The sequence below is a fragment of the Peromyscus maniculatus genome, chromosome 2 (genome assembly GCF_049852395.1).
Source record: "Peromyscus maniculatus bairdii isolate BWxNUB_F1_BW_parent chromosome 2, HU_Pman_BW_mat_3.1, whole genome shotgun sequence".
NCBI lineage: Eukaryota > Metazoa > Chordata > Mammalia > Rodentia > Cricetidae > Peromyscus > Peromyscus maniculatus.
In genome coordinates, this window is record NC_134853.1 from 115,471,393 (window position 1) to 115,497,987 (window position 26,595).

The window sequence follows — 26,595 nt, forward strand, 5'->3', positions numbered from 1 at the left end:
GTGAGGGATAAGAGATTTAGATAGAAATATAGAGGAGGAGAGACAGATAGAAACACAGGATAGCTCAGGAGGGCATGATCCTTATCCACCGGTTCCTTCTGTCTTCACTAAAGAGCTTTTAAGAGAATGCCAAGGGGTGGAGTAAAAGACCTCCCCTCAGCAGAGACAAGTGCAGAGCATCCCAGACATCTGGTGACCATGCACGTGGTCAAGCCATCCCCTAATGCAGCCCTGCTGTGTAAAGCAAGCTCAGATCTCACCAGGAAACCCTTGTGGGCTCCCACAAGTTTAAGGTTTGGAGAGTTTTGCACTTTGGGGTTTATTCTGACAGAGCTACTATCTCTCATGAGCATGTTTTCATACCCCTTGAGTATGTACCTAGGAGTGGAATTTCTAGATTATACAGTAATTTTGTGCTTAATCATTGGAGGAACAATTAGTGTTTTTCATAGGGTTCACCATTTCTGTTCCCCAGAGCAATACTTGAGGGCTCCAATTCACCATGCCTGCATGACACTCTTCACCATTTCATAGCAACAGTTCTATCATGTGTGGCATTTCATTTTATCTAGCTAGCTAACATACTTTCAACCATTCTCAATCCTCCCTTACCCCATCTCTCCCGTTCACACACATTGACTTACGACGCTCAAGGCCCGATGGCATACGCGGCTTCCCACTGGTCTCCGAGTGCCAGCCTTTCTAGCTAGAAATTAACTGGTCTGGAAGTTTCTAGCTTCCAAAGTTTTGTAATTTCTCTTCCATTTCCTTTATCTTGTGTGCTTTATGCCCTTCAATTCTTTTTCATTTGACGAATTTTAAGAGGGAAAAAGCAGATAATACATAAAATTAAACAGACTTCACTTCCTCATGGTTCTTTGCTCTTGGGATCACTGACATTTTATATGAATGTGGCTGTTCATCATTTAAATTTACTAGTCATGGAGACTGGCTCTTCTGTGCTCTCTGAAACTGATGGCCACTGACCTCATTTTAAATGCTTTAACAAAGCAGTACTTTTCATTTTTTACACAACCCAGGCAGTGTGCTAAACACTGTGCTTGTACTCTCTCATTTGGTATTCTAACAGACCCATAAGTTTCGTTCTATCAGAATAACATTACAGAGGAAGGCTGAGCCCCTAGTATCTCATGGAACATGTTAGGGCCAGGTGGGAACAGGCACTTATGTCTACCTTTTCTGATCCTAGGTCTTTGTCTCTGCCTAGAGCTCTACACTGCACCTCCTGGGAGACCTTGGTTTGTTCAGTTTGTGGTCTGGCCAGTTTGGCTAAATCTGCCAGGCGGGGCAGTATGCTTACATATTGTTTATGGGCCTGTCACCAACATATTGAATTAAACACATATAAAGGATTCAATACATTTTTTTCCTATATGTGAATTGTCTGGGTTGTTTTTGTTTTTTTGTTTTGTTGAGATGGTCTCACTATGGAGCCCAGGCTGGCTAGGAACCCTGATCCTTCTGCCTTGGCATCTGGGTGCTGGGGTCACAGGTGCGCACCACACCCCCAGCTTTGGCCTTCTGTTCTTTGACACAGGTTAAAGGCTACAGAATTATTATTACCTAACCCTGTTGACATGCAGCTAGAATGTAGATCATAGATGGCAATGCAAATAGGACTTTGACAGCAGAAAATGACAGTGCGGGGTCTATAAAGAAGTATTTTGCAAAATGCAAGAGGAGAAACCCCCCCCCCCCTTTACTCTAAGAAAAGTTAGTTTCTAATCTGGGTATCTTTGTTAGATTCTGCATTCCAACTGTCCTTTGTCTCAGCATTCAAGGGGAAGAGCTGATGGCCATCTTGGGAGCACTATGTGCTTGAGGAGACGCCACACAGCCTAAGTGTTCCAGGTTCAAGTTTTTTTTTTTTTTTTCTTCTCCACATTTTGTCCCTGTCACTGAAGTGATAAACACAGAGAGCTGTTAAGACAAAGGGAGAAGTTACCATAACTCCAGGAGGGTGGGATGTCTTGTGGGAAATTAGCCAGAATGTGCCAGGAAAAGAGAAGAGGCTATTGTACCTACAGTGCAGAGGGCAAAAGGTGGCGGCCCCCAGATAAAACTGGAGAGCTTGGCAGGATGGCCTCTGTAGGGTTCAGCAGGCTAGGCCAACAGTTCAGAACAGATCTCGTGAGGAGGCCTTGAGTCATGAAAGGCCTGGACTTCCATCTGGTTCTACACTGAATCCCTACACTTGTATCCCTCAGAAATCAAAAGGCAGAGATTTGGGGCTGAATCTTAAGTAGTTTGGGGTTACTTAGTCATCAGACAAATGCTGTTGAGCTGTTCTTAAAGAGATGAGCCTGTATTTCCAAGCAGTATTATTTATGGGGGCACACACACACACACACACACACACACACACACACACACACACACACACACAGATATTATAAATCCTGTGGCAAAGGCAGACTAGCTTCAGAGAGCTTTCCTGGATGTGTAAGCTATCAGGCTAGCAACGTTGAGCTGAGCAAACTCCTGCATATTCAGTGACTAGCTGAGACGCCTTCACTCCCTTATCCAAGTATCAGAATAAACTCCAGTCCAAAACATCTTTGAGTCTCTATATTTCATGCTGCAGCACTATGAATATTTATGGAAGTAGCTGAAGAAGATAGAGTAAAATGCAGCAGAATTGTTACTACTGGGGAGCCTATAGTTTAATAATGAAGGAAGGATTGGGAGGCAAGTATTCCACCATAAGAGGCCAGGTGCCACAGCAGACCCTGACCCAACTTTGCCTATGGGAGCTACAGGAAAATGTGTGAGTTGTGTACAATGAGGAGGAGGCTGATAGCTAACATTCTTAGGCATTGCGTTAGTGCTTTACAATGATTTACACGATACCAAACTCAGACTAGCTCTAGTCTCCTCCCTTTATCCCACCAACTAGCGGTCATTAAAATCTGTATTTATCATCTTAGCATTTCCAATTCTCTCCAACTTTAATTTTTAAAGATTTGTTTATTTTATATGTATGAGTGTTTTGCCTGCATGTGTGTTTTTGCAACCACATGCATTGCTAGTCTCACTTAGGCCAGAAGAAGGTGTCAGCCCTCTGGAACTGAAGTTATGGTTGTGAGCCATCATGTGGGTGCTAGAGATCAACCCTCGGCAGGAACAAGTGTTCTAGATCACTGAACCATCTCTCCAGCCTCCGTTCTCTCTAACATCGATGCTGATTTAGACTCTTAGTTCGTGTCTTTAGATGCAACACTTCGACATTCATCCACCTATGAGTTTTCTTGGCTTTAGGTTTTAAAAATTTAGCATGCCATTGCTCCCAAAGTGATCTGAAGATGAAACTCTGATCATGACACTTCCTGACTCAAAGCCTTTTATTTCCCACTGTTAAAAACTTTAGTGGGGATACAAATGGACCTAAGTTTTGATCTTGTTGTTTGTTGCTTTTGTTGTTTGTTTTTAATGAAAATTATCTCTGGAGACACCTTTTCCACCATATTTCATTCTTATGTGATATATTATTTAATACTTTGGTATTTTGGCTTACATTACTGACCCACTAGTCAGAAATGCTAGCCTATCCTCTCTTCACTTCCATTGTTCCCTGGTATGCAAAGACTTTGGTCTCATGCTCCAGATTCTCTCTATGTACCTCTTTGCAAAGTGGAGGTCTGAATGAAGATGTAACCATGAAGAATAAGAAGTCTACTGTGTTAAAGAACAATAACAAAATAGACCCCTCATAATAAATATTAAATGCTTCCAAATAAGGAATGCTGAAGACAATAATATTTGATAGGGATAAATGGATAACCTTAACAAAATCAGTGACACATGCAAATTTTTAATGACTTGAATACATGAAAAATTGTTAGAATTTAAAAGATAAAAGTCAGTCTGTAGTTAGAGGAGGGAACTTTCATTTTCTCCTCGTGGAAACTGGAAACATGAAACCTGGAGATGAAGTCAGTAAGGTCTAGAAGATGATGCCGTGAAGCAGTCAAGCCAAACTGAAGATTCCAGAGCATTCAAACAACAGAACACTTGGGGTCTAAAATACAGGAGTGCATTTACCAAGAGTGACCACATTCTGGGCCATGAACAAATCTTCACAAATTTAAAATAGCTAATGCATATAATTCATGTTCTGTAATCATATCATCACTGAACTAGAAATCATTTACAGAAAGAGGCCTGGAAAATCCCTAACATTTTGGAAACAAAACTATTTTCTAAATTCATGGGATAAAGGGAAATTTCTAATTAAATGTAAAATAAAATCCAACACTTAAAATTTTGTGGGTAAAACTAAATGAATTGTCCCTTTCTCTATTAATAATTAAAAATTAAAACATAATTACATTATTTCCCCATTTTCCCTTTCATTACACACACACACACACACACACACACACACACACACAAATACAACCTGCTCAGTCTGTATTATGTTACTTGTAAGTATATGATTTCAGGACTGATGACTTGGTATTGGATAACTAATTGGGGGGCTTTCCCCAGGGAAAGACAATTTCTTTCATTCTCAGCATCCCTTAGTTACCAATGGCTCTTTGTCCATGGGTAGGGTCCTCATGAAAGTCCCCTTCCATGTTAAGATGTCAATTGGTGTCATCCTTGCTTAGATCTTATTTAGGCTGCCATATTGATGTATAGCATTGTGTGATTATGTTAAAGAAATCCTGCCAATTACTATCATGTTTTTCTCTAAATAGATAGGAAAACAACAGATTAAGTTCAAAACAAACAGAAGGACAGAAACAACTAAAACAATGTTGAGCAAGTAACAAATACTGGCAAGGATATGGAGGGAAAAAGACTCAATGTACTATGTGTGGGAGGTGGTTTAGTAGAGTCATCAGGGGAGGTAATATGGAGTTTCCTCAAAAATCTACAACTAGAACCTCTATATGATTCAGGTAGCCCATCTTGGGTACATACCTGTCTTAGTTTGCTCTTTATCATCGTGATAAACACCATCACCAAAAACAACTTGGGGAGGAAAGGGTTTATTTCATCTTACAGCTTATAGTCCATCACCCAGGGAACTCAGAACAGAAACTCAAGGCAGGAACCTGGAGGCAAGAACTGATACCCAGGAGGAATGCTGCTTACTGGCTTGCCCCTCATGGCTTGCTCAGCCTGCTTTCTTATACAACTCAGGATTCTCTGACCAGGGATGGCACCATCACAATAGGCTGGGCCCTCCCATATAAATCACTAATCATATATATATATCCCCATGGGCTTTCCCACAGGCCAATCCTTTAGGAGCATTTTCTTTTTTTTTTTTTCTTTTTTCTTTTTGGTTTTTCGAGACAGGGTTTCTCTAGGTAGCTTTGCGCCTTTCCTGGAACTCGCTTTGGAGACCAGGCTGGCCTCGAATTCACAGAGATCTGCCTGGCTTTGCCTCCCGAGTGCTGGGATTAAAGGCATGCGCCACCACCGCCCAGCTAGGAGCATTTTCTTAATTGATGCTCTCTCTTCCCAAGTGACTCTAGATCGTCAAAACTAGCCAGCACAATACCCAAACAGATAAAGTCAGAATAGAAAAGAGATTCCTTAATACTTAAGTTTACTACAGCAGTAATCACAGTGACTAATATAGTAAATCATCCCTGGTGTCCATCAAAAGGACAAGTGAATGAAGAATTTGTAATATAGAGATACATATATATGATGGAGTATTCACCCACAAATAGTAAAACCTTGCCATGTGTAGCAAAATGAATGGGGTTAATGACCTTCATGTCAAGGGGAACACAAACCAATCACAGACAAACGTGCTGAAAAAATTGTAAACTCTGTGGCACAACAATTTATGTATGACTAACGTCATTTACTTAGACACTTAGTAGTTATGATAGTCAATTGTATTGCATGTGCTTTTTACTATAATTTTCAAAAGCAGTGATTTTATGATATCTAAATTAAATTTGAACGAACGTGATTTTAAGAAATAATCAGTGTTCTTACTTTGATCTGATTGGCTTTCATTGGATTGTGATTTTATAAGTCTTCATATCAAATAGTTGAGGGTCTGGAGACATTGCTCAGTAGCAAAGCGCTTGCCTCGATTTCTCAAGGCCCTGAATTTGGTCTTCAGCAGTGAGGGCTGGTGGTGGGTGGTGGGGAAAGTCTATTTTTCCATTTTGGATCTAGGTTTAGCTGTGTTGTTTGGTAAAACAATGTTTCAGAAGCAATGGTGTGCCAATGTTTAACCTCTGCTTCAAGAAAATGTCCTTATTTCCATTCATTCTTAGATTTCTGATCCTGGCACCCAAAAAGGCAGTCTGGCTGCTAGCAGATGAGAGGTTTGTGGCTTCATCCATCTTGACCTTCATGTCTGAAGCCGGGTTACCTGAACAACTGGCATTTTACTGTGAACACAGGAGGCCCGCTGAGACTAGAATGATCCAGGGAAACTGGAGTTCACAACAGAAAAATGAGATTCATAAGTAAAGACATACACTTAAAAGAAGCAAATGTTAGCTTGCTACAAGGTGGATAACTGTGAAGATGTAGTTCAGTATTGGAGTGGTTTGTTATACGATCAGTTACTACTACAGGAAAGTCTCATGGATGAAGGGACATCTGAATTCTATTTTCAAAGATGAATAGGAGTTCACCTTTTCTTTTTCTTTATATTTATTTTAAAGCTTTTTTTTTTTTAAAGAAAATTCTGGGACTTGCTACATCCTCGTTCTGAGTATTTTTTTATTACCTTTTTTCTTCTTATGCTAAAGATTGATCCCCCCTATGAATAGTACATGTTAGGCAAGAACTCTACCATCAAAGTACATCCTCTGCTTCAAGGTTTCTTCCCTTCCTTCCTTCCTTCCTTCCTTCCTTCCTTCCTTCCTTCCTTCCTTCCTTCCTTCCTTCCTTCCTACCTTCCTTCCTTTTCCATTTTTCACTACTGGGAGTTGAACCAAAGGCCACTATGAACAAAGGCCACTGAGCTATATCCCCTGCCACTGCTACCACTTTAAACACTGTTGCCTCCTCATCTTCCCCCTTTCTCTTCCTCCTCAGAAGTTTATATTTTCAAATAGGATCTCACTAAGCTTCCAAGGCTGGCTTTGAACTCACTCCACAGTCCAGGCTTACTTTGAAGTTGTGATCCTCTGAGTAGCTGGGACCACAGGTCTGCTCGATGAAGGTTTCTGTCTCCTAATAACTGAGGCTGTTTTGGTCCCTCTTTGCTTTAACAACACAGGTTCATCTGAAAGAAAGCACAAAGCTTCTGCCTAAGGGACTTAAGTGTATCTGAGAAGATGCCACCTGCACCTACCAAACACCAGGAGTAAAAAAAAAAAAATGGCATGCTAATGGGTGATTTATGGCCCAAAGGGTACCAAAGCAAAGAACTGCGGAACCTCTTGTTGCCTGTACCACCCACTGGCATTTAATCACACAATGCTTGGTTTTGTTCTTTACCCTTTCCTGTTATGATGCATTGTCACTGGCTTGTGTAATTACGAGCTTCAAAAGCAGAGAATGCATCATCTACTTTTGTGTGTCATCTTACAAGGACTTAGTGTCCACTTGCCAGTTAGATGTTTATGAGAAAGAAAGAAATTAGCGAAATAGAAAGAGAAAGGAAAGGAAAAGGGTACAGTCACTGACAGGGTTTCAGGAAAGCAGTCCGGAGAGGGTCAGGTATTTTCCATTGCCATCCCTCAGCGTGGGTGTTGCCACTTCAGCTGTGCTGTCCTGGCTGAAGGCCAGGACTTGATTATTGATGGCCCTTCCTTGGCTGCTATTCACCGTGAAGAACAGCAGGTTCACAGAAAGCTTCGTGGAAGTCTGTAAGAAGCCAGATGTGATGACGCCAAGGCCCAGTGCCACTGACCAGCAGAAAGCAGAATGGTCAGGCTATGCTACAAGTCACAGACACCTAATCTGACCACTCAAGTCCTGCAGGCGAGGGTCACTTGGATTCAGTCCACTTTGCCACCAAGTGTATTAAATACATCTACATCAAGGCTCAATGGTTGCAAGGGCTCCCCTTAGCTTCTTCCGTGTATATGCTCACTACTTTAGAGCAGTGGTTCTCAACCTTCCTCATGCTGTGGACCTTTAATACAGTTCCTCATGTGGTGACCCCCAACCTTACAATTATTTTGTTGCTACTTCATAACTGTAATTTTGCTGCTGTTATGAATCATAATGGAAATATGTGATATGCAACTCTTCATGCTCTTCAGCAATCCCAGTACCTCCAAAGGAGTCTTGACCTGCAGGTCGAGAACTATTGCTTTAGGAGGTACTGGGATGGCTGACGAGCATGAAGAGTAGAGTAACAATGGCCAGTTTTGTTTTGTTACGTCACAGAAACAGTCACTTTAAGGTTTTGGTGTGTTTGTTATGTACATGTGAATGTATAAACACTTCACCCTGTTCTCACCAGTTCTTTCCCCAAACAACATACCCTGACACCTTCACCACTGCCTATCCATCAACTCCCCCTTCTAACAGTCGGGCACTTTATCCTGTACTAGGATAGGTATATATTCTGCTGATACTCTGACTGCTTCCTGGTTTTGATTATTATCAACAATGCTCCTACAACATAAGTTTTAGAGCACATTTTTGATTTTTGCTTGGCAAATATCATAAAACAATCCAGTAGTGGTTGTGCGTATAGCAGGAAGCCATAAAGTGCTTTTATTCAATATGTATTTAATACAAATTACTATTTTTTTCCCATTTCAAAGACGTGGAGTCTGAAGATTTAGATACCTGAATGCAACTGGACATTACACACAGAGTATATTACCGATATGACAAATAAAGTCTGGGTTTGCCTGACTTCAAAGCCCTTTACTTGACGTGAGCATATGAGGAACAATGGTAGTATCTTAATTTTTATCAGTTCACTAAATATTTATATAAGACCTACTATGAAGGGAGACAGAAGGGTACAAGGTGGGGCCATGGGAATAGGAAAAAGGTGGGGAGAAGGAGAATTAACAAAACTAATTCTGTCTGAATATGTCATAATAAAACCTAATTTACAAAAGACCACTGTATGCCCTGCACGGTGCTCAGTCTTGGAACTTTAGCAGCAAAGAAGTTAGGTATGTTCCCAGTTTCATGGAGGATGCAGTCAATTAGGGGGCAGAAGAAGACATTAAAAAAGACAGACACCGGGTGGTGCCTTAGGGAAGTTGAGAATCACTGGTTTAGAGGCTGAGAGCTAGAAGATAAATGGCAAGGTGAGGAGAACCATTCCAGTGCATGGAGCAGCTGAAGGTACAGCTGACTCCCATTTCCTCGAGAGAATGCAGATGCATTAATGATGACCACATCCATTTTCAAAAGATGGTTTCTGAGCATGTCCAAGCACTCCTCATTATGAATTGGGAAAAGGCTTGTCCAGTGATGGAAGTGGCCTCTCTCTCTCACGGGCAATCTCAGCAAGCCAACCCATTAAAAACAAAACAAAACAAAACAAAACAAAACAAAACAAAACAAAACAAAACAAAACAAAAAAAAAACAAAAACAAACAAACAAAAAAAACTTCCCATGATCCTCCTGCCTCTGCCTCCTTCAGCAAATCCTACCGGCGTGGGCCACCCCGGGTGCACGCCTTTAATCCCAGCACTCGGGAGGCAGAGCCAGGCGGATCTCTGTTAGTTCGAGGCCAGCCTGGGCTACCAAGTGAGTCCCAAGAAAGGCGCAAAGCTACACAGAGAAACCCTGTCTCGAAAAACCAAACAAACAAGCAAACAAACAAACAACCCCCCCCCCCAAAAAAAAAAACCCTTCCCTTTTTATATGGCTTGAAAGATTTTTCTGGGGTATATAAGCTGTAAGGGAAAAAAAAAAATAAAGACACGAGAGAAGGAAAATGAAAGGGTTTCCATGCCCCGATATTGGGTTTCTCTGAAGATGCGATAAATCAGATCAGGCTGAATTAAAAGTCCAGGTTTAATGAGCAAAGCACCCCCGGGTGATTCTTGGGGGAAGAAATCACATGGCAGGTGTAGTGACGGTGTCTTAAATACCCTGTAGGCGTGTCTTGAGCTTCTCCAGGAGAGGAGCCTCCCACCCTTGGCGGGCTTTCTGAGGGGTGGGGTCTGGAATGGGGGGAGTGGGGCCAGAGCAGAGGTTCCCAACAGAAAACACCAGGAAAGATGGAGAAGGAAAGTTAGAAGGAAGACATCAAGAGAGATACAGAAGGGATACAACTGGATAGAGGTAAGAAAAGAAATAGAGACGAGAGATGATGATAGAGAGACCCTGAGTTTGGTGCATGTTTTTTCCCCTTTCCCCCGACCCCCAAAGAGTTAAGTTTTGCCCCTCTCGCCATACCCATAGAATTAAGTTTTACTCCCTCAGATAGAAAAGTCAAGTTGAGTGGTTAGTTCGCAGACTCCGTGGATCCCCCTCAATCCATGAGCTGCTGAAGGCTGGTCCTCACAGCAGCAATGGGAGCCAGTGTCTCCCCTCAGATGTGCCGGAGGACTGAACTAGGCTATCCACCCCTTAGGTTGGAAGCATTCCTGGTTCTCAGTAACTGCTCTCAAACTATTAAGGCTGAGTCAGTGTTTGTCCTTCCGTATGCAGGAGAACAGAGCCGAGCTATCTACCCGTCAGGTTCAAAGCATTGTGGGCACTCAAGATCATTCCTGAAATGATAACACCTAGAGCAGAAATCAGTCAAGACCAGCAGCACTGTGTCTCTTCCTGCTGCTCGTGGGAAAGGGAGGGGTGAGTCTTTCTTCAGGCAAAGTCAGGTAAAGTGGAGTGCTTGCTTTATCCTGCAGGGAGAAACCACACTGAGACAAATACTCACTTGGATCAGCTTAGGGAGGCAGCCCAGGCTTGCTGGAGAATCCATTACTACAGCAATTCTTTTTCTTTTGATCGACGAACTCCGCTCCTAGAGACACAATCACCTTTGTTTGCTCTTTGTAGAGCTAACTTAAATTTTTGGTTATATTTTCTACGTGTGTGCATATGCATTAAGGTCACATATGAGGTACACATTTTCAGGTGACTGTCTTTCCATCACATGGGCTTTCAACCTGAACTCAGGCTTGGTTTTACCTGCTGAGCTATTTTACCTGCCTGGTATTTTTTAAAAATCTGGAATAGTCCAGGAGTGGGGTTTACGGTCGTAATCTCAACACTCAGGAGGCTGAGGAAGAAGCATCATTATGCGCTCAAGGCTAGTTTGAGCTACAGAGTGAGGTCCAGGCATGCCAAAGCTGTAGAATAAGCGCCTCTCTCAAAAAGCACTCCCCCCATATTTTTGTATACAATCTGTTCTGAAATACTGTTTGCCAATAACTATGAAATTATTCATGTTACTAAATCTTCCCATGCCAAGTTCTCCAATAAATTAGATCACCCTCAAATGAAACGCTAATAAAAATTAAAGCTGTAGCCAGTAGCATGCGTATATTTGGGCTCAGGGCCAACAAACAGGCCATCTGGGTGTAAGAAAATAGGCTAATGGTTGTGGAATCTAGTCTCTCGTGGCTACGCTGTGAGCTGACCTCAGCCGTGCTCACTCAAATTGATTGTTTTCCAGGTTATGATTTCTCATGACAGGAAACTTCTTTGCCCAATTCAAACCCTATGAGTTAAACACAGAGCAAATGCTGCTCCCAAAGCCCCTTCTGTCAGGGATCCCAGTGCACCCCAGAGAACTGATTAGTCTGAGAAGGGCTGGTCCTCATCGCATACCATACATAGGTGGAGGGCTTGTTATTCAATTCCTGGCCTATGAGAGGATACCCCTATTGTTCCTGAAAACGCTGACCAGGACCTCACTTGTAACAAAGATCCCTCTGCCCCACAATCCAGTCAAGGCAGGAGCCGAAGCAGGAAAGATAAGTGCTTGGTTGAAGGGCGAGATGGATAGGGCTCGCAGTGCCCCCAGCCCTGCTGATACCAAGTGCCTTTAAGATACAGCCTTTCCCATCCTAATCTACAAAGGAAACAGGAAAAAGGAACTTAAAACTCCCTGCGCTCCGACAGAAATGAGACTGTTACCGCCTGCTTCTGTGCGAGTCCTTCTTGCCTCCAACTTGTAAACAAGAGCGAGTAGACCATGCGAGTGGGAAGTCGCAAACTTGTGGGTTTTTGAAAGGCTCCCAGGGACCTCATGCTCATCTGTGGACGCTGGATGGGGAGATCTAGGGAAGTATGGACTCTTTAGCCGGCTTAGTTCTCTGTGGAGTCAGCTTGCTCCTTTCTGGTAAGTTTTGGCTTGATGCTTATTTATCTATTTTATTTTTATGTCATATTTTAACACAGTGATGGCTCAGCTTTCTCTCTCACCAAACCTTCATTTTGGAGATGCTCACATTGCTTTTCTGTGACTCTCCAGTTTGTACATGTAAAGGTTGAAGTTCAGATTCCCCTACGGCATGTGCTGGGCTTTCTAAGCCATCTCTTGTGAATGTTGCCTCCTGGGTTGCCATGGTCTCTCCCAGGACAAGTAAGTCACCTTATTTGAAGGGATCTGCTTATTTAGGCGTATTCTTTCTTGCCTCTCATTCTGGTGTGTTTCCTCGTTGATAATAACAAAATCGGGTTGTAATTACATCAAAGAAAGTCTTCTATGATTTTTTTTTTTGTAGAAACAAAATTCCTACCTAGCAGTGTACAGATTGTCAATGTTAAGTAAAAACAAAAAACGCTTTTCTGTTAAAATCTCATATCTCCATTCTTTTTAATTCCAGCATTCCAATTTGAAGCTTTTCTTTCTTTTAGGTAGGAGTCAGGGAAATTAGGGCTATGCCACTGACTTTTGTTTTTTTGATGTTTCACATATAATAAATCATAACGAATAGCCCTAACTAATCTAACTAAAACTTAAGCAGTTGCCAAGGTCATTGGATTTAGGATTTTACCAAATCCTGTAGAGGCCTCAGGGAAGGACTGGTGAGAATGAGCTTGGGTTTTGCGTGGGTATCACAGACTCTACACAGTGGGGTGCCTGCCTTGTAACTCACCTAGCATATGTAAGACATGCTGGGAGAAACATAGGACCCAAACTGTGGCTCACAGATCCGTTATCATTGCCACAGGTTTCTCCCTATTGGTTTGAAAATAGTCTAGTTATTATAATGAAAATGGAATTGACCTAGGAAATGAGTTTGGGAAATTTTACCAAACTTACTAGTGAAATAGAATTGGATACCAATACTTGTGATGTTATTTTTGTATTTTTCTATATGTTATAATAATTTTAAGTATAATATTTTGTTAAGTATTTAAAAAATTAACCCAGTAAAGTAACATAATTGTGTATAATCTGCCATACAGTTCCTCAATTTGACTTCAATAGCCAATGTATCAGAAATTTAATGATAATATTTTAAGAATAATACAAATTGCTGATAGGAAAGAGTATTAAAGATGGTGTCATCTACTTATGCAGTAGTTATGACTAATATAAATTACTATATATTTATGTTACTATTTATATTAATGTAGAGATATGTTGATTTTTTTCATTATTATGTACTTCTAAATAATTATCAAGATCCCCTACTCTTGTCTAGCTTTCCAAGTGTCACATTTATCAGTGACACATAATCTGGGACTGATTTTACACCAGAGGTTATAATGATACAAAGCCCAGGTATGGATGTTTGCTCTGATGTAGTTTTAAGTTAAATAAAATAATAGCGTGCTCATATACACACACGTGCATGCACACACACACACACACACACACACACACACACACACACACAGCTGTTTTAATTTACTCTTTCCCCTTAAGTGACTTTGCTATGGTATTTTGCAACATAAGTTTAGAAAAACTGTCATAAAATCAAACAAAAAAGTCCCGCGGCCAAAATAGTTGTGTCATTGCTGTTTGACCTTAGTTCCTTGATTTCTGGGGAGAAGATGACAAGAAGGAGGAGGTCATGTTCTCATTAGAAAGTAGAAGACAGAATGCTTTCTGGGGAAAGGTCTCTATTGATTCCTAACTTTTGTTCTGGGTTTAAGCCTCTGTGAACATGAATGCTTGAGGCTGGGTGACCACAGCAACAGTCACAGGAGTCTGTTATTCAAGCCAGTCTCTAATAGTAGACCTCATTAATGCGGCAAGGGAGGTAGGGCTTATCTATTTATAGTCTACTTGATGGCCTCATATTCATTTTTTGGTGAACGAAAATAATTGAAAAATAAAGAGTCTATATTTGTTTGAATCAAGGTTGTTCCGAGTGGCAGAGCAGCCTGCTAACACATAAGCTGGAAGAGGTCTGTAGCTTCCACAGCAACTCGAGATTCTGGTGCTTGATCCTTCCACTTGAGAATCACTGCCAATTTCAGCTTACAAATAAGTTCTCATAACTTAGTAAGATTACCTATTCCTTAATTCCCTATCTCATCAAACCTGGCTGCTTGCTCTAAAGAGCTATCTACACTTAAAACAGTCCCCTTTCTGTTTCATCATGGATGCCCTATACGATCCACACTGGTGGGGAGTCTGAAGTCTTTAGGTCGCAGGTCTTAAGCTATCTTTGCCAGTTTTGTCTGACATTTCAAACAACTGGATTCAGAGTGAGCAGAGATGTTGTCTGGGGCGGCGGAGGAAATGCAATAGCTAGGCCAGGAAAGTGGTCCCAGGTGGAGCCACCTCCTTCGGGGCTGGGATCAGGACACCTCTTGGAATTGTTTTCCGAGGGGAAAGCTGGCCTTCTTCAGAGCTGTTCCTTTCCAACCACTGCTGTTGTTAGCACTTCCCTCTCAGCCCTGCCCTGAGAGCTTCCAGGAAGAGTCTAATCCTTCTAAGACATCTCTCCAGGAGGGCAGGAGTCCAAGTGCCTCTCAAAAGACCAAGCTGTGTCCTCTAGGCCAATGGTGCTCAACCTTCCTGATGCTGTGACCTTTTAATACAGTTCCTCATGTTGTGTGGCCCCCAACCGTAAAGTTATTTCTGTTGCTACTTCATATCTGTAATTTGGCTACTGTTAGGAATCATAAATATCATTGAAGATATAGGTTTGCCAATGGTTTGCGACCCACAGGTTGAGAACCACTGCTGTAGGGGCTTTGGATAGGATGGCTCTGAATTCTTCTGAAAATATCAATTTGTTACTTGCAGTTGCACCCTTCAAAAGATGGGTGTTATCACGTCACTTCTGATTCCTAGTGGTTGGTTTCCTAGTTAGCACACAGAATGAGAATTCAGAACTTTCTTTAATCTAGAAGGGTTGGCCCAAAGCAAAAGATACCATTGCAAAAATAGTTAAATGTCAAATTTGTTATTTGAGTTAAAAATAGATTATAAATGTTTATTGTAGGAGAGAAGTGGTTAGTTTAAAATTCTTGTGAATCATTAAATAGGTTTTGATTAGACACAAAAGTATTAGGAGCTCTGCTTATGTGAAATATAATGCATTAATTAGGTGCAAATGAGAAATTATATCACTTCAATATGCTTAGAGTTTATCCATCAAACACCAAAGACCCAGAGAAACTTGACAACAACCTGGCAGGTGAGATGTAACAGTTTAAAACATGGACGAAGGACCACAAATTTGAGTTTATAAAATCAAAGCTCAAAATGGATAATCACAGGAACTCCCTCAATGAAGTCAATATAATCCAAGGAGAAGTCTTCCACCAGCATCACTGCACAAAGCAACATTGATGTCACCTCTTCCAGCAACCAGGCAAAGCTCTTATCACTTACAGTCTTTTTCCATAAGACCTTAACATGGTTAAACCCCTCAAGGTTTCATCCATTCATCTCTGCTCATGGTATATATCAAGACCACTTTCAAAATCTACACATCCTGGGGTTGTAGAGGTAGCTCAGTGGTTAAGAGCACTAGCTGCTCTTCCAGAGGACCCAGGTTTGATTCCCAGCACCCACACGGCAGATCACAACTGTTTGTGACTCCAGGGGGTCTCACGCCCACATATAAAATAAAGTTAAATTATTAAAACAACAACAACAAAAACAACCACGCAAACTACCCATCTTTTTGTCTCAACCCTTGTTTGTAGACTCTTACCATTTGGAAACAGCAATTTAAAATTAATTATTTTATTTGTATGAGTGGTTTGGTTGCATATATGTCTGTGTACTATGTGTGTGCCTGGTGCTAGTGGAGACAGAAGAGGGCACTGGATCCCCTGGAACTTATGGATGTTTCTGAGCCACTATGTGGATGCTGGGGATCGAACGTGGGTCCTTAGGACTAGAAGTCTTAACTTCTGAGCCACCTCTTCAGCCCCATGGAATTTTTATTTTATTTTCCCATGGAAAATTTAAACCCCATCCCCTGCAAACAGTGCCACTTTCCCTACATTGGCTCTTCCTTTTCATAGTTTTCTCCTAATTCTGTACAGACCATCGAAGTCTCTTTGAGTTTGGGGCAAGTAGATTGAACTCAACTTCATTCTTAAAGTCTTTTACAACTGGTGCTATTCATTTTGTATCTTATTAATGCATGCACTTGGCTTTTAGTGTTTTCTTTTAACTAAACAGGGTTTAACAGTTGTGGTAAGGAACACTTGGTACTCTATAGTAGACCTGAAAGAAAAGAGGTATGTTGTAGGCAGGGTTGAAGTCACCCTGAAATGATATTTACAGTATATCAAGTTCATATACAATGAAAGTAAAAGTTATTATTATTGTAAAAGGTTAATTTTTAAGTAAAAAAATTCTTTGGGCATCAAAAATAAAGGATAAACTCAAAATGATGTTTAGCTAGATTTTTTTTTTACTTAGTATGAGGTATTTTATAATTGTTGAATACTTCCTATAACATATACACAGGTTTTAGTCAATATACATTTAACAAATTTTTGCATGCCTTTTGATATCCATTATTTGTATGTCTTTGGTTTCAATAAGTGGTGATTTATTGAAGACTTACTTTGAGCCATGAACAGTACTAGAAACTAAGAATATAAACAAGGTTGACCCATTCCTTCTCTTTACCTTATGAAGCTCATATTTTTATGGGAAAATAGATGATGAATTGCATGATTTTTGTGATAAAATGATATAATTGTAATTTATACAAAATAAAAGTATTTAAAAAGTAACAGAAATATTTGTTAAATTCAGTGATACAAAATGAGACCACAACATCTAAATTCTATATAAATATTTGTTTGGTTTTTGCTTTGCTGGGAATCAAATTCAAGGCCTCATGTATGTTAGGGAGCTAAATCCACAACTCTTAAACATAAATATTTAGCAACATGTGGATGCATGCATCTTTCATACCAGCATTTAGATCATGGAGACAGGAGGGTTATGAGTTCAAAACCAGACTGGATTGCATAAGGCCTTCAAGTTTAGCCTGAGCTTCACAGAAAGACCCTGTTTCAAAACTGAAGGGTTGGGTATGTAGCTCAGCAGCAAAGTACTTTCTTAGAGTTTACATAGTTTTGGGGTTGATCCACAGCATTATAAATAGTTAAAATTATAATAAAAAGTACAGTAAACATTTAATTAAAAGTCTATCCACTATGACTTCACTGACTGTTATTAAAAAAAAAAAATAAGAGAATGACACTTGGAAATTTGCAGGTTGAGGGTTATTTTTTTCTTCTTAAGAACTCCTAAATGGTTACAAATATTACCAAAAATATTTAGGAGTTATGCCTAGCCAAAGGTTTTTGGAGATCAGTCTCATTGCAAAGCTTGGGCTGGCTTGCAACTCCATGTAGCCAGGCTAGCTGTGCGTTTGAGATTCTCCTGTCTCTGCCTCCAAGGTGCTGAGATGTGGAATTAAGCTGCCATGTCTAGTTTAAACTATTTTAAAACCGAGAAGAAAGATGAAAAGAAAAACAAAGACTTCCCGTTAGAGGAAGCAACCCACAAGAGGGTTGGCAGTATGAAACTGCAGGTCAAGCTGCAGGAAGTGGAGGAGAGCTGGAAAATTAAGTATTAAGGTTCGAGTCAGACTAGGGAGGGCCTTGGGGACCGTTTTAAAATGCTAGGACTGTGTTCTCTATAGGTTGAAATTTAGCAGGGTGTTAGTCCCATTGTAATATATCTGATTTAAGCTCTGGAGAATTCACTGTAGTAATTTTGTGGAGGTTGGATTTAAATGGTGGAGACGGTAGGTTGGGTCCAATATGGCTTCTCAACCTTGTAGACAAGAAGGCTGCAGGGATGAACAGGAAGTTTGAAAGAGGCTTACGAGAAGAAAATGCCTGGTTAGTGACTGTTTGCATAGGGGAGAGGGGAGCAGCATTCTGGTTTGCGTAGAGGTGGCACCATGCAGTGTGCCGGGAAACGTGCTAGGGTAGAGTAAATGATTTTGTACATGCACATGTTGTGGTTGCATTTAAAGGGAAATGTTGAGCAAAATTTGTTTTTTGGAGAGCTGAAACTCAAAAGAAGGGAATTAGGCAATGGCACACAGAAATCTTGATAACCAAGTGTTTTATGAAGAGTTAGCAGTCAGGGGATGGTAGAAACAGCAAAAACCCATCAGATTTCTTTCCTGAAACTTCTAGACTATTGGTGTTGCTAGCCACAGAAAGAGTTTTAAGGGCGAGAACAGTAAGATGCAGGTACCAGGGTGGCAGCCTCCAGGCCTGAAGCATTAGCTTACAGATAGATGAGTTACTTTACAGAGAGCCAGGCAGCTGCATTGGCTGAACCAGATCTGGGAGGGGGTCGGGAGACCAGCTGGCATCACTCCCTGCATCCCATATTTCTGATATTTTAAATCGATAACCTAATTCCCCCAAATCTGACCAGGCTCTTCCTCAGCTTATATCACAAATACAGAATGATTTTTCGATAGAGCCATGCTTGCTTCCTTCCATAGCTACCTCCAAGATCTATTTTACTTGTGTGTGTGTGTGTGTGTGTGTGTGTGTGTGTGTGTGTGTGTGTGTGTGTGTGGTGTGTGCACGCACCATGGCACACATATGGAGGTCAGAGTTTGGTTCTCACCTTCCACAATGTGGGTCTTAGAGATTGAACTCAGGTCATCAGGCTTGTGAGCAAGCACCTAGCTCCCCCCCCCCCCCCCCGCCCCCTCCCCTCATGAGTCTGACCATGTTCCTTCCCTGAGGCTGGGGGAGCAGGAATGAAGATCAGGGTCTGCCAGATGTGCAGAGTCTTTACTCTTTGGCACATTTGCTGATGAGGTGTGTGTGGGGTGGGGGAATGAATACCCATGATTACATGACTGACGTGATGTGTGAGTGACAGACATGGAGACATTTAAGGATCAGTCACAGGAGTCGGTAGGGCTGAGGGATGTTGTGGGTGGCTACTGTTTGCTCCCTGCTTGTTACAGCCTCTAGTTCAGGGCTTGACCAGGGAGGTGTGTGTGGTGGTCACACCCATCTCAGCAGATCTGTCAGCTTTCCCGCTTTTGTTAGAGGGTGATATCATGCTTCCTGGGGGGAGCTCTGGAAGACAATGAGCAGCCACTTTCCTCTAGATACAATAGGCGGAGTCAGGAAGGTAGTATTGACATTGCTGGGGCCCAGGAGCTACTCACTGCTCTGTGGCAGTCAGATGGTGAACCAGCGTAACCTTGGCACACAGGCCTGGCCTGTACAAGGCGTCTGGCTGCAGAGCCAAAGAGGACTCCACCCTAGGGACAGGAGTGCTTTAGACATCTGGGAATCTGGGATGGGCTTTAACTTCAGATCCCTATGTCAAAAGCAACCCAAAACAAAACAGCCCAGTCCAACCAAAACAAAACAATATTTATACCAGTAATAACAAAAGTGATTACTATAGATGGAACACCTCTGTGCCAAGTACTTTAATGCAACTTTTAACATCTTGTCTAGTAGGTATTGTTGTTCATTTCTTAGTACAGTGGTAACCAAGGCTTACAAGGTTAAATTATTTGCCCAAATCTAAAAAGGTGTGGCAGGTATCAAATATTTGGAACTTCCTAACATCTGCATTCAAAAGATGTCATCCCTTCCCACTATGACTGTGATGGGGGCTATCATACCCTGGACATAGAATGTCCTTTCCATCTAAGGACAGCAATTGGTTCTCTCAAAGGATGCAAAATCCAACAGGAGTTTATACTGTGCCTGGGACCTTATGAGGACTTTTAATGTCAGAAGTTCATTCTCTTTCTTCACCAAGGTCAGAGGCCCTGGCCACTTAGGGAAGCTGGTATTTAGGATGACAGCTAGCCTGAGAGCAGAACAGAGCCATGACAGGCACTGATGGTATTTAATGCCTGGGTCAGGTGCTGTGGGACCAGAGACCCATCCCCATCTCTTGTGATAATGTGGGTTTCATTATTTGTGTGAACTGCTTTGATCTGGTTTCTGTCTTCTGAAAGTGAAGCATCCTGAATGACCACATGCCTCTGCAGAAATGATGGCCAACTAGAGCTAGGCAAAGCGATCTTTAAAATATGCCTCCAGGCTGCTTTCTGACTAGTCACTTCAGGCTGTGTCCTAGAAAACAAGGCTTGGAGAAAGTTTTTAAAGGAAAACTACTTAACAGTCCTTACTGCGGTGTCAGTATGTGATAAGCATCCAAATAATCAGATGTTCTTAAGTGCTTTGCGTACAAAGCAGGACCTTCTTAGGATGCCCGATGTTGCTCATCGGGCATCCTAAGAATGTACTCTTCTGGGGTTGATTTCATTCCTGAGCTAATCTGTTGATGTATGTGTGGGGATGACTCTCTGGCTTCTTTGATGGCCTTAAGACCATCCTTGTATCAGAAAAAAAAAAAAAAAAAAAAGGAGAGAAGGGCTTAAAGCTCTGGGTTCTTGGGCATCTGCTAAAGATCTGGTTTGTCAGGTGGGGAAATTCCTTGTTTGTGACTCAGCCAGCCAGCAAGATGGAGCCCTGCCTTTCCCCAGCCAGTTTCCAACTTCTTTCCTCTGGGTCTTGACTTAGCAGAGACCCTAGGAGGACTTATCACCTGTAAGTATCCTCCTCATTTCATTTGTCCTCAGCCCATGGCCATCCAGTTGACAACTGGTGGACTCAAGCCGAATCTGTCACGCATTTCTTTTCTGCTTATGGGGTTTTGAATCTAGGCCCTTATGTATGCGGGTTATGCGTGTAACCACTGAGCTCTACACCCTGACGGTCGGCTTCACTTGTGATTCAGCTTGTTACTACCTCGTAATGCCATGAGCTCAATGCTGTGCACGCATATCACCACTTCTTTCTCCCAATTCCCCCCTTTCTCAGTCTCCGTTCTTGGGTCCCCACCCTCTGCATCTGAAAACACTTAGTACTCTTCTGGGGTTGATGTCATCCTCCTTCTATTTTCATATTTGGGCCTCTAACTTCAGAATCAAGGAGGGAGAAGGTGGTTGTGGCAGGCTGTGTTTGAAACTCTTCCGATGCCGGTCTCTGCCCACCCCACATCAGCCTGTTGTGACTCAGTCCCTCACATGTTTCAGCTGTGTTCCATTCATGCCGTGTTCCTTTCAGTTCCTAAATATTCACTTCAAACCTTTGTGCATTTGCATTTTTGTCAGCTTGACACAAGTTAAAGCTATCTGAGAAGAAGAACCTCAATTGGGAAAATGCCTGTTTCAAATTGGCCTGCAGGAAAGTCTGTGGGGGGGGGGAGCAGGGAGCCATTGTGGTCTCCATCATCATTTAAGAGTTTCATGGGAAAACTATAGTGGGTGAGGCGGTGGGGCCCATGTGCAAGGGCTCTGGATGAGCTCTTTTGTGCGTGAACCTGCTCAAAGTTCAGAAGTGACCTCTGACAGGTGCCTAGGCAGTTCCAGGTATAGGGCGCTTGCCTCTGTTATTGTATTTAGAGCATTAGCTTTATTTTTTGCCTACTGAGATTTATTTGTTATTTAAATATTCTTAGCACTAGGCATATGTTTCACACAAGTACTGGCAGAGCTATGCTTAATAAGCAGGTTTGCATTAGATTAAATATTCTGAGTGTTTCTCGGCATGTTTTATACAGAAGAACAGCTCATGTTAAAGTTGAGTTTACGTGGTACATAGAAGAATGTTTTAATTAGAGTGTCAATATATCTATTTATAGGTGAGTATTCATTGAACTATGTCATATCAATCAGGTACTTATATACATATTGCTCAGCATGAGGCTACGAAAATTAATTTAAAAATAGAGCTAATAGAGTAAGTTGTATACATAGCATTTAGAATTAGTAAGAATCATAGAAATGATGTATGAATGAACACAGATGGGAAGACATTTTTCAGCCAAATAGGTAAGCCATTTTTTAATATTGACTTGTTTTTAGAATGATTCTAAATGTGTCCAAATAAATAACATAAAAGTAATTTAGTCATGTAATTCATACTATGCCAGTGATGAGAAAGCCAGAGTCTCAATGCTTTCAGCTTGTCTCAGAGGGTGGTGTGACCTTTTATCTTGCTTTTCGCAGGAACCCTGGGAAGTGGACACTTGCTAAAACTACAGACAAGATCTAGTTTACCCCTTGGACACAGGGAGCATCCCTTAGAAAAGGCTTGGTAGTCAGACGGCAAGGCAGTGGGCAAAGCCTGGTAACTGAGGGATGGGTAGTTAAGTGCATTCATTCATTCAAGTTGGCATTTACTGTAATCTGCCAGGCATTGATCCAAAGTTAGTTAAGAAGGGGACCTGACTACCAGCACTAAAGTCTGTTGGAAGAGAATCCTTACTCTTTCTGATAGGAACAGATAGACACGTTTGCTGCAATGAAGAATTCTGGGAGGGGACAAGGTCTCACCAAGAGGGTGGCATTTGAGAAGGACAAATAGCCTTATGGAAAATCAGTAGATGTAAAGAGTGGAGGGAGATATTAAAAATGGAGGGGAAAGCATTAAAAACGAGGGGTAGAATGTTTAAGAAACACTTCTGTTCCTCAGTGTGACTTCACTGCTAGCACAATGAAGAAAATATTAAAGCTTGGAAAATAGGTTGAGAAGAAGGTAATTGGGCTTGAGATTGGATAGGATGGAAACACTTATATAGGGCTCTTTAGGATATATCATGAGGTCATAAGAGGGAGGGAGGTGTTCCAGTCCTGTCTCAAAAGGAAGAAAATAAAATCTGTGTAGGTCCAGGAACCCCTGCATCAAGGGGCCATATGGGAAGAAGAGGAAACACAGGGTTCCACCTGAGAGGATGAGCCTAGAAGGGGGAGCTTTTGTGAAAAATGGTGCTGGCATTAGCAGGGGAGGAGAAGATCTAGAGAATTCAGCTATTAGGTGCCACTGTTGTAAAACGTTTTTTAGTGACTGGGCAGGGATTGGTTGGCAGACTAAGGAAATAGACCAGGTAAGCATAGATTGCTTTCTGAGAGATGTCTCCTGCCTGGCAGTTCCTCAATTCCATGTGCTTTTCTCTGAGTTTGACTAGGGGGTGAGCTGATAGGGAGAAGGATCGAGGTCTTTCTCTCTACCATTATCTACTCAGGATGATGCGAGGCTGTGCAGGAGTTTGAAGGAGGTAGTGAGGGGCTGCTGCATAACAGATACTGTCCACTTCCTCTGAAGTAAGGAATTCTTTTAGGTTTGTGACTGCATCAAAATAGGGACGCATGGGGTTTTTTTGGGTGTGTGTGTGAAACTTTGTCATTTAGTACAACAGTCAAATTGGTATTTTCATTCATGTATATGTGGCTCATGTTTACCCTCATTCTCTCTTGCCCCAGTGACTTTTTTTTAAAATTAGTCCTCTTACTTTCATGTACTTTGGCAGAGGGTTGTGACTGTGTGAGTTTAATTTGGTTGCTTACAGGATCCTGGGTAAGGGTCTATTTATAGGAGGGTGGGCAACTTACCAGTAGTTACGTGATTGGAGAAGACGTCTCTCTGTCCCCCAGCAACCATGAACTGCCTACACTTCTTCAAGGTAGGAAGGGCCTCGTGAGTCCTTCCCTCAGGCAACTATTAACTGCTGAAAATCCAGAAGCCTGGAAAATTTTTTGTTTATTGGTTACTGCCTTTTCAAAAGAGAGAGACAGAAAGGGGGAGGGGAGGAGAGAGAGAGAGAGAGAGAGAGAGAGAGAGAGAGAGAGAGAGAGAGAGAGAGAGAGAGAGACTCCTAATGTGTTCATGCTAGCCCCAAACTTTTGAGCTTGTCTTCTTCCTGCCTAAGCCTCCTGAGTAGCCGAGTCTACAGGTATGTGCTGCTGTACCTGGCCAGTCTTTTTTTTTTTTTTTTTTTTTTTTTTTTCCCCGAAACAGGGTTTCTCTGTGCAGCTTTGCGCCTTTCCTGGAACTCGCTTTGGAGACCAGGCTGGCCTCATCTTTTTTTTTAAAAAAACGAGCTATCACGTGCGATAAAGTTGTCCATTGTAAGAAAGCCTGTATCAGTTCAGCCTGATTATTTGGTAGATGTCGACAGGGAGGGGCAGAGAGCTCAGAGATGCCGGAACCCCTCAGCTCTTGAGAGCTTAAGTGTCTTCATTTGAGAGAGCGTGGAAGGCAAAAGTACATAAGCGTTTAACGCAAGTCCTGTGCGGTCCCTCGGCTTGAAACTGTAGCCCTGGTTGATGCTTGCTTGCATTGGCTCCTGCTGTGTAAGAGGCTACTTCTCCAACTCAGCGGCTAAACTGACGTAGGATGGGGTTGCTCACTTGTGTTCTGGGTTGCCTGTGCCTCTACATCCCGGTGGCTCTGCTGTAAGTGGCAGCGGCTGGGGCAGCTCGGCTTCTAGCTGCCAGTGTGGAGATCGGGTTGTTCAGAAGGCTCGCCTCACACACTCTCCTCCCTGGGCCAGCAGGTTATATAGGGTATTTGTTTTCCGATGGTGTTAGAAACCCCTGAGGGGTAAGTGGAAACAGACAGATGAGTGAGATTTCCTTAAAAACCCAGTTTAGGATACTGCCACTCCTAATACATGTGCCAAGCCTAAACTCAAGGACTAGGAAGTATATTGGACCCTGAAGAGGCTAAAACAAGCACATGGTAATGTAAAGAGGGTTGAAGAACTAGGGCCTCAAGTTCAACCTAAAGCACCTGCTGTTAGCTTTGAGTACAAGAAAGTACGTCATCGGTAAAGCTTACACTGTGACAGGACCTACCTTAAGGGACTCTGCGGGGAAGAATATGGGTTAATTCTAACAGACATCATGTAGATCATAGCTGGAGCTTAGAAGATGTTAAGGAAATGTTAGTATTGTCACTAATTTTATCCACCTAACATAACTATGCATGCACAGGGTGTCATAGAAAGGTTTGACTTCACAAACTGGCTGGTGATCAGCTCTTATCCAGCAGCAGAAGGACTCCAAGGAGAAGCCTTCTACAGAGCCCTCAGATAATTCATTTGCAATTCCATTTTCTCTGTCTTAGAAGTACCTCAGAGCCACAGACTCAAACTCCCACCCCCTGCTCGTGCTTGCTCTGTTCTGCCTGGCGTCCCAGCCCCCTCCATCCTGCATATCTATCTCACGCCCAGTGTCAGCGCTGCAGTGCTCACAGACCACCTGCCAAGAGGTGTGGAACAGGAGCCAGAAACAGAGGCCAGCTGCAGATGCTCTGCCCCATCCAGAGGCCTGGAGTAATCTAACAGGCCTGACACGGCCTGGCCATGGAGTGACTCTAGACTAATTCCGCCATGAGTAATATGTGAGCCCTTCCAGCTGCTTCTGGAATCAAACAAAAGGCAGTGTTGTTGCCAGCCTGGGAAGGATCCCCTCTGACTGTATCACCACCGTTTTTCCCAGGGATGACTCTCTCTAGGGAGAGCCAGTGCCTTGCACTGGCTTCTTTGAGGCATCCCCAAAGTCTCCAATAGATCAAAACTCCAAAGCTTATAATCCTCACTTAGCCCACTTTTCCACATTATGGAAGTGATTAAGAACACAGATAACTGGGCAAACGAATTGGGCCAGAGCCCTGTTCCTTTGCACGTGACCTGGGACAAATCATGTCACCTTGTGTGGAAAAAGGATAACGATGTTACCCAGCCTAACAAATTGTGATATGAAGCATGGCCAATGCCTAGCAAAATGCAGATCACTAACAAATATTCAGAACTATTAGCTGTCATTATTTCTTGTCTCTCTGTGCAATGAGGCTAGATTTTCCTCAGAGGCCCAGTCTTTAAGATCTGTACCCAGTGCTCTTCCTTTATCTGTGGTTTTGTTTTTCACATTTTTTTTTTTGTTATCTGTTAACCTCAAGTCAAAAATATTGCATGGGAGACTCCAGAAATAATCCCAAATTTTCAATTGCTCACCATTGTGATTCAAAAGCTCTTCCTGTTCAGCTGCTCTTCCTCACAAAGACCTTTGTCCAGTGTATCCATGCTGTATACACTATCTGCCCCTTAGTCACTGAGTCATTGTCTTGGATGCCAGATGAACCATTGCAGTATCACCGTGCTTATATTCAAATAACCAGTATTCTAAAATAATGGTTGAAAAGTGATAAAATAGTAATGGTGTCAATGTGGATGCACCAAAGAGAATCCACAGGCAAAATAGTATAAGATGTCAACTTATTAGGGAAAGAAAATATGTATATATGTATATATTCTGAGGTTGCCAAGGTTTACAGTGAGAGTCTGTGGAATTGTAAAGAAACAAGAGGTCATGTTAACTTCACTGTTGTATGTCATATGGCAGATGTTATGTGACAAGGGCTTAGTTCATAAAGGCATTACATGAGTGTGTTCATGGAATGAGTGTGTTCATGTACAGGAAAAA

General features: G+C 42.1%; 1 protein-coding gene across 2 annotated transcripts in view; it reads left to right on the plus strand.

The window, feature by feature from the left end:
- The first annotated feature begins 11,825 nt into the window (after nucleotides 1-11,825).
- Tek (TEK receptor tyrosine kinase) overlaps nucleotides 11,826-26,595 on the plus strand; it is a 114,589-nt gene continuing 99,819 nt past the window's right edge. Inside the window, exon 1 of one of the 2 annotated variants that reach the window (XM_006974017.4) lies at nucleotides 11,826-12,221. In XM_006974017.4, coding sequence (XP_006974079.1) covers nucleotides 12,170-12,221 — 52 coding nt within the window. In that variant the 5' untranslated portion in view covers nucleotides 11,826-12,169. The remainder of the gene's footprint in view (nucleotides 12,222-26,595) is intronic. The other variant, XM_006974018.4, reaches the window with a different exon arrangement.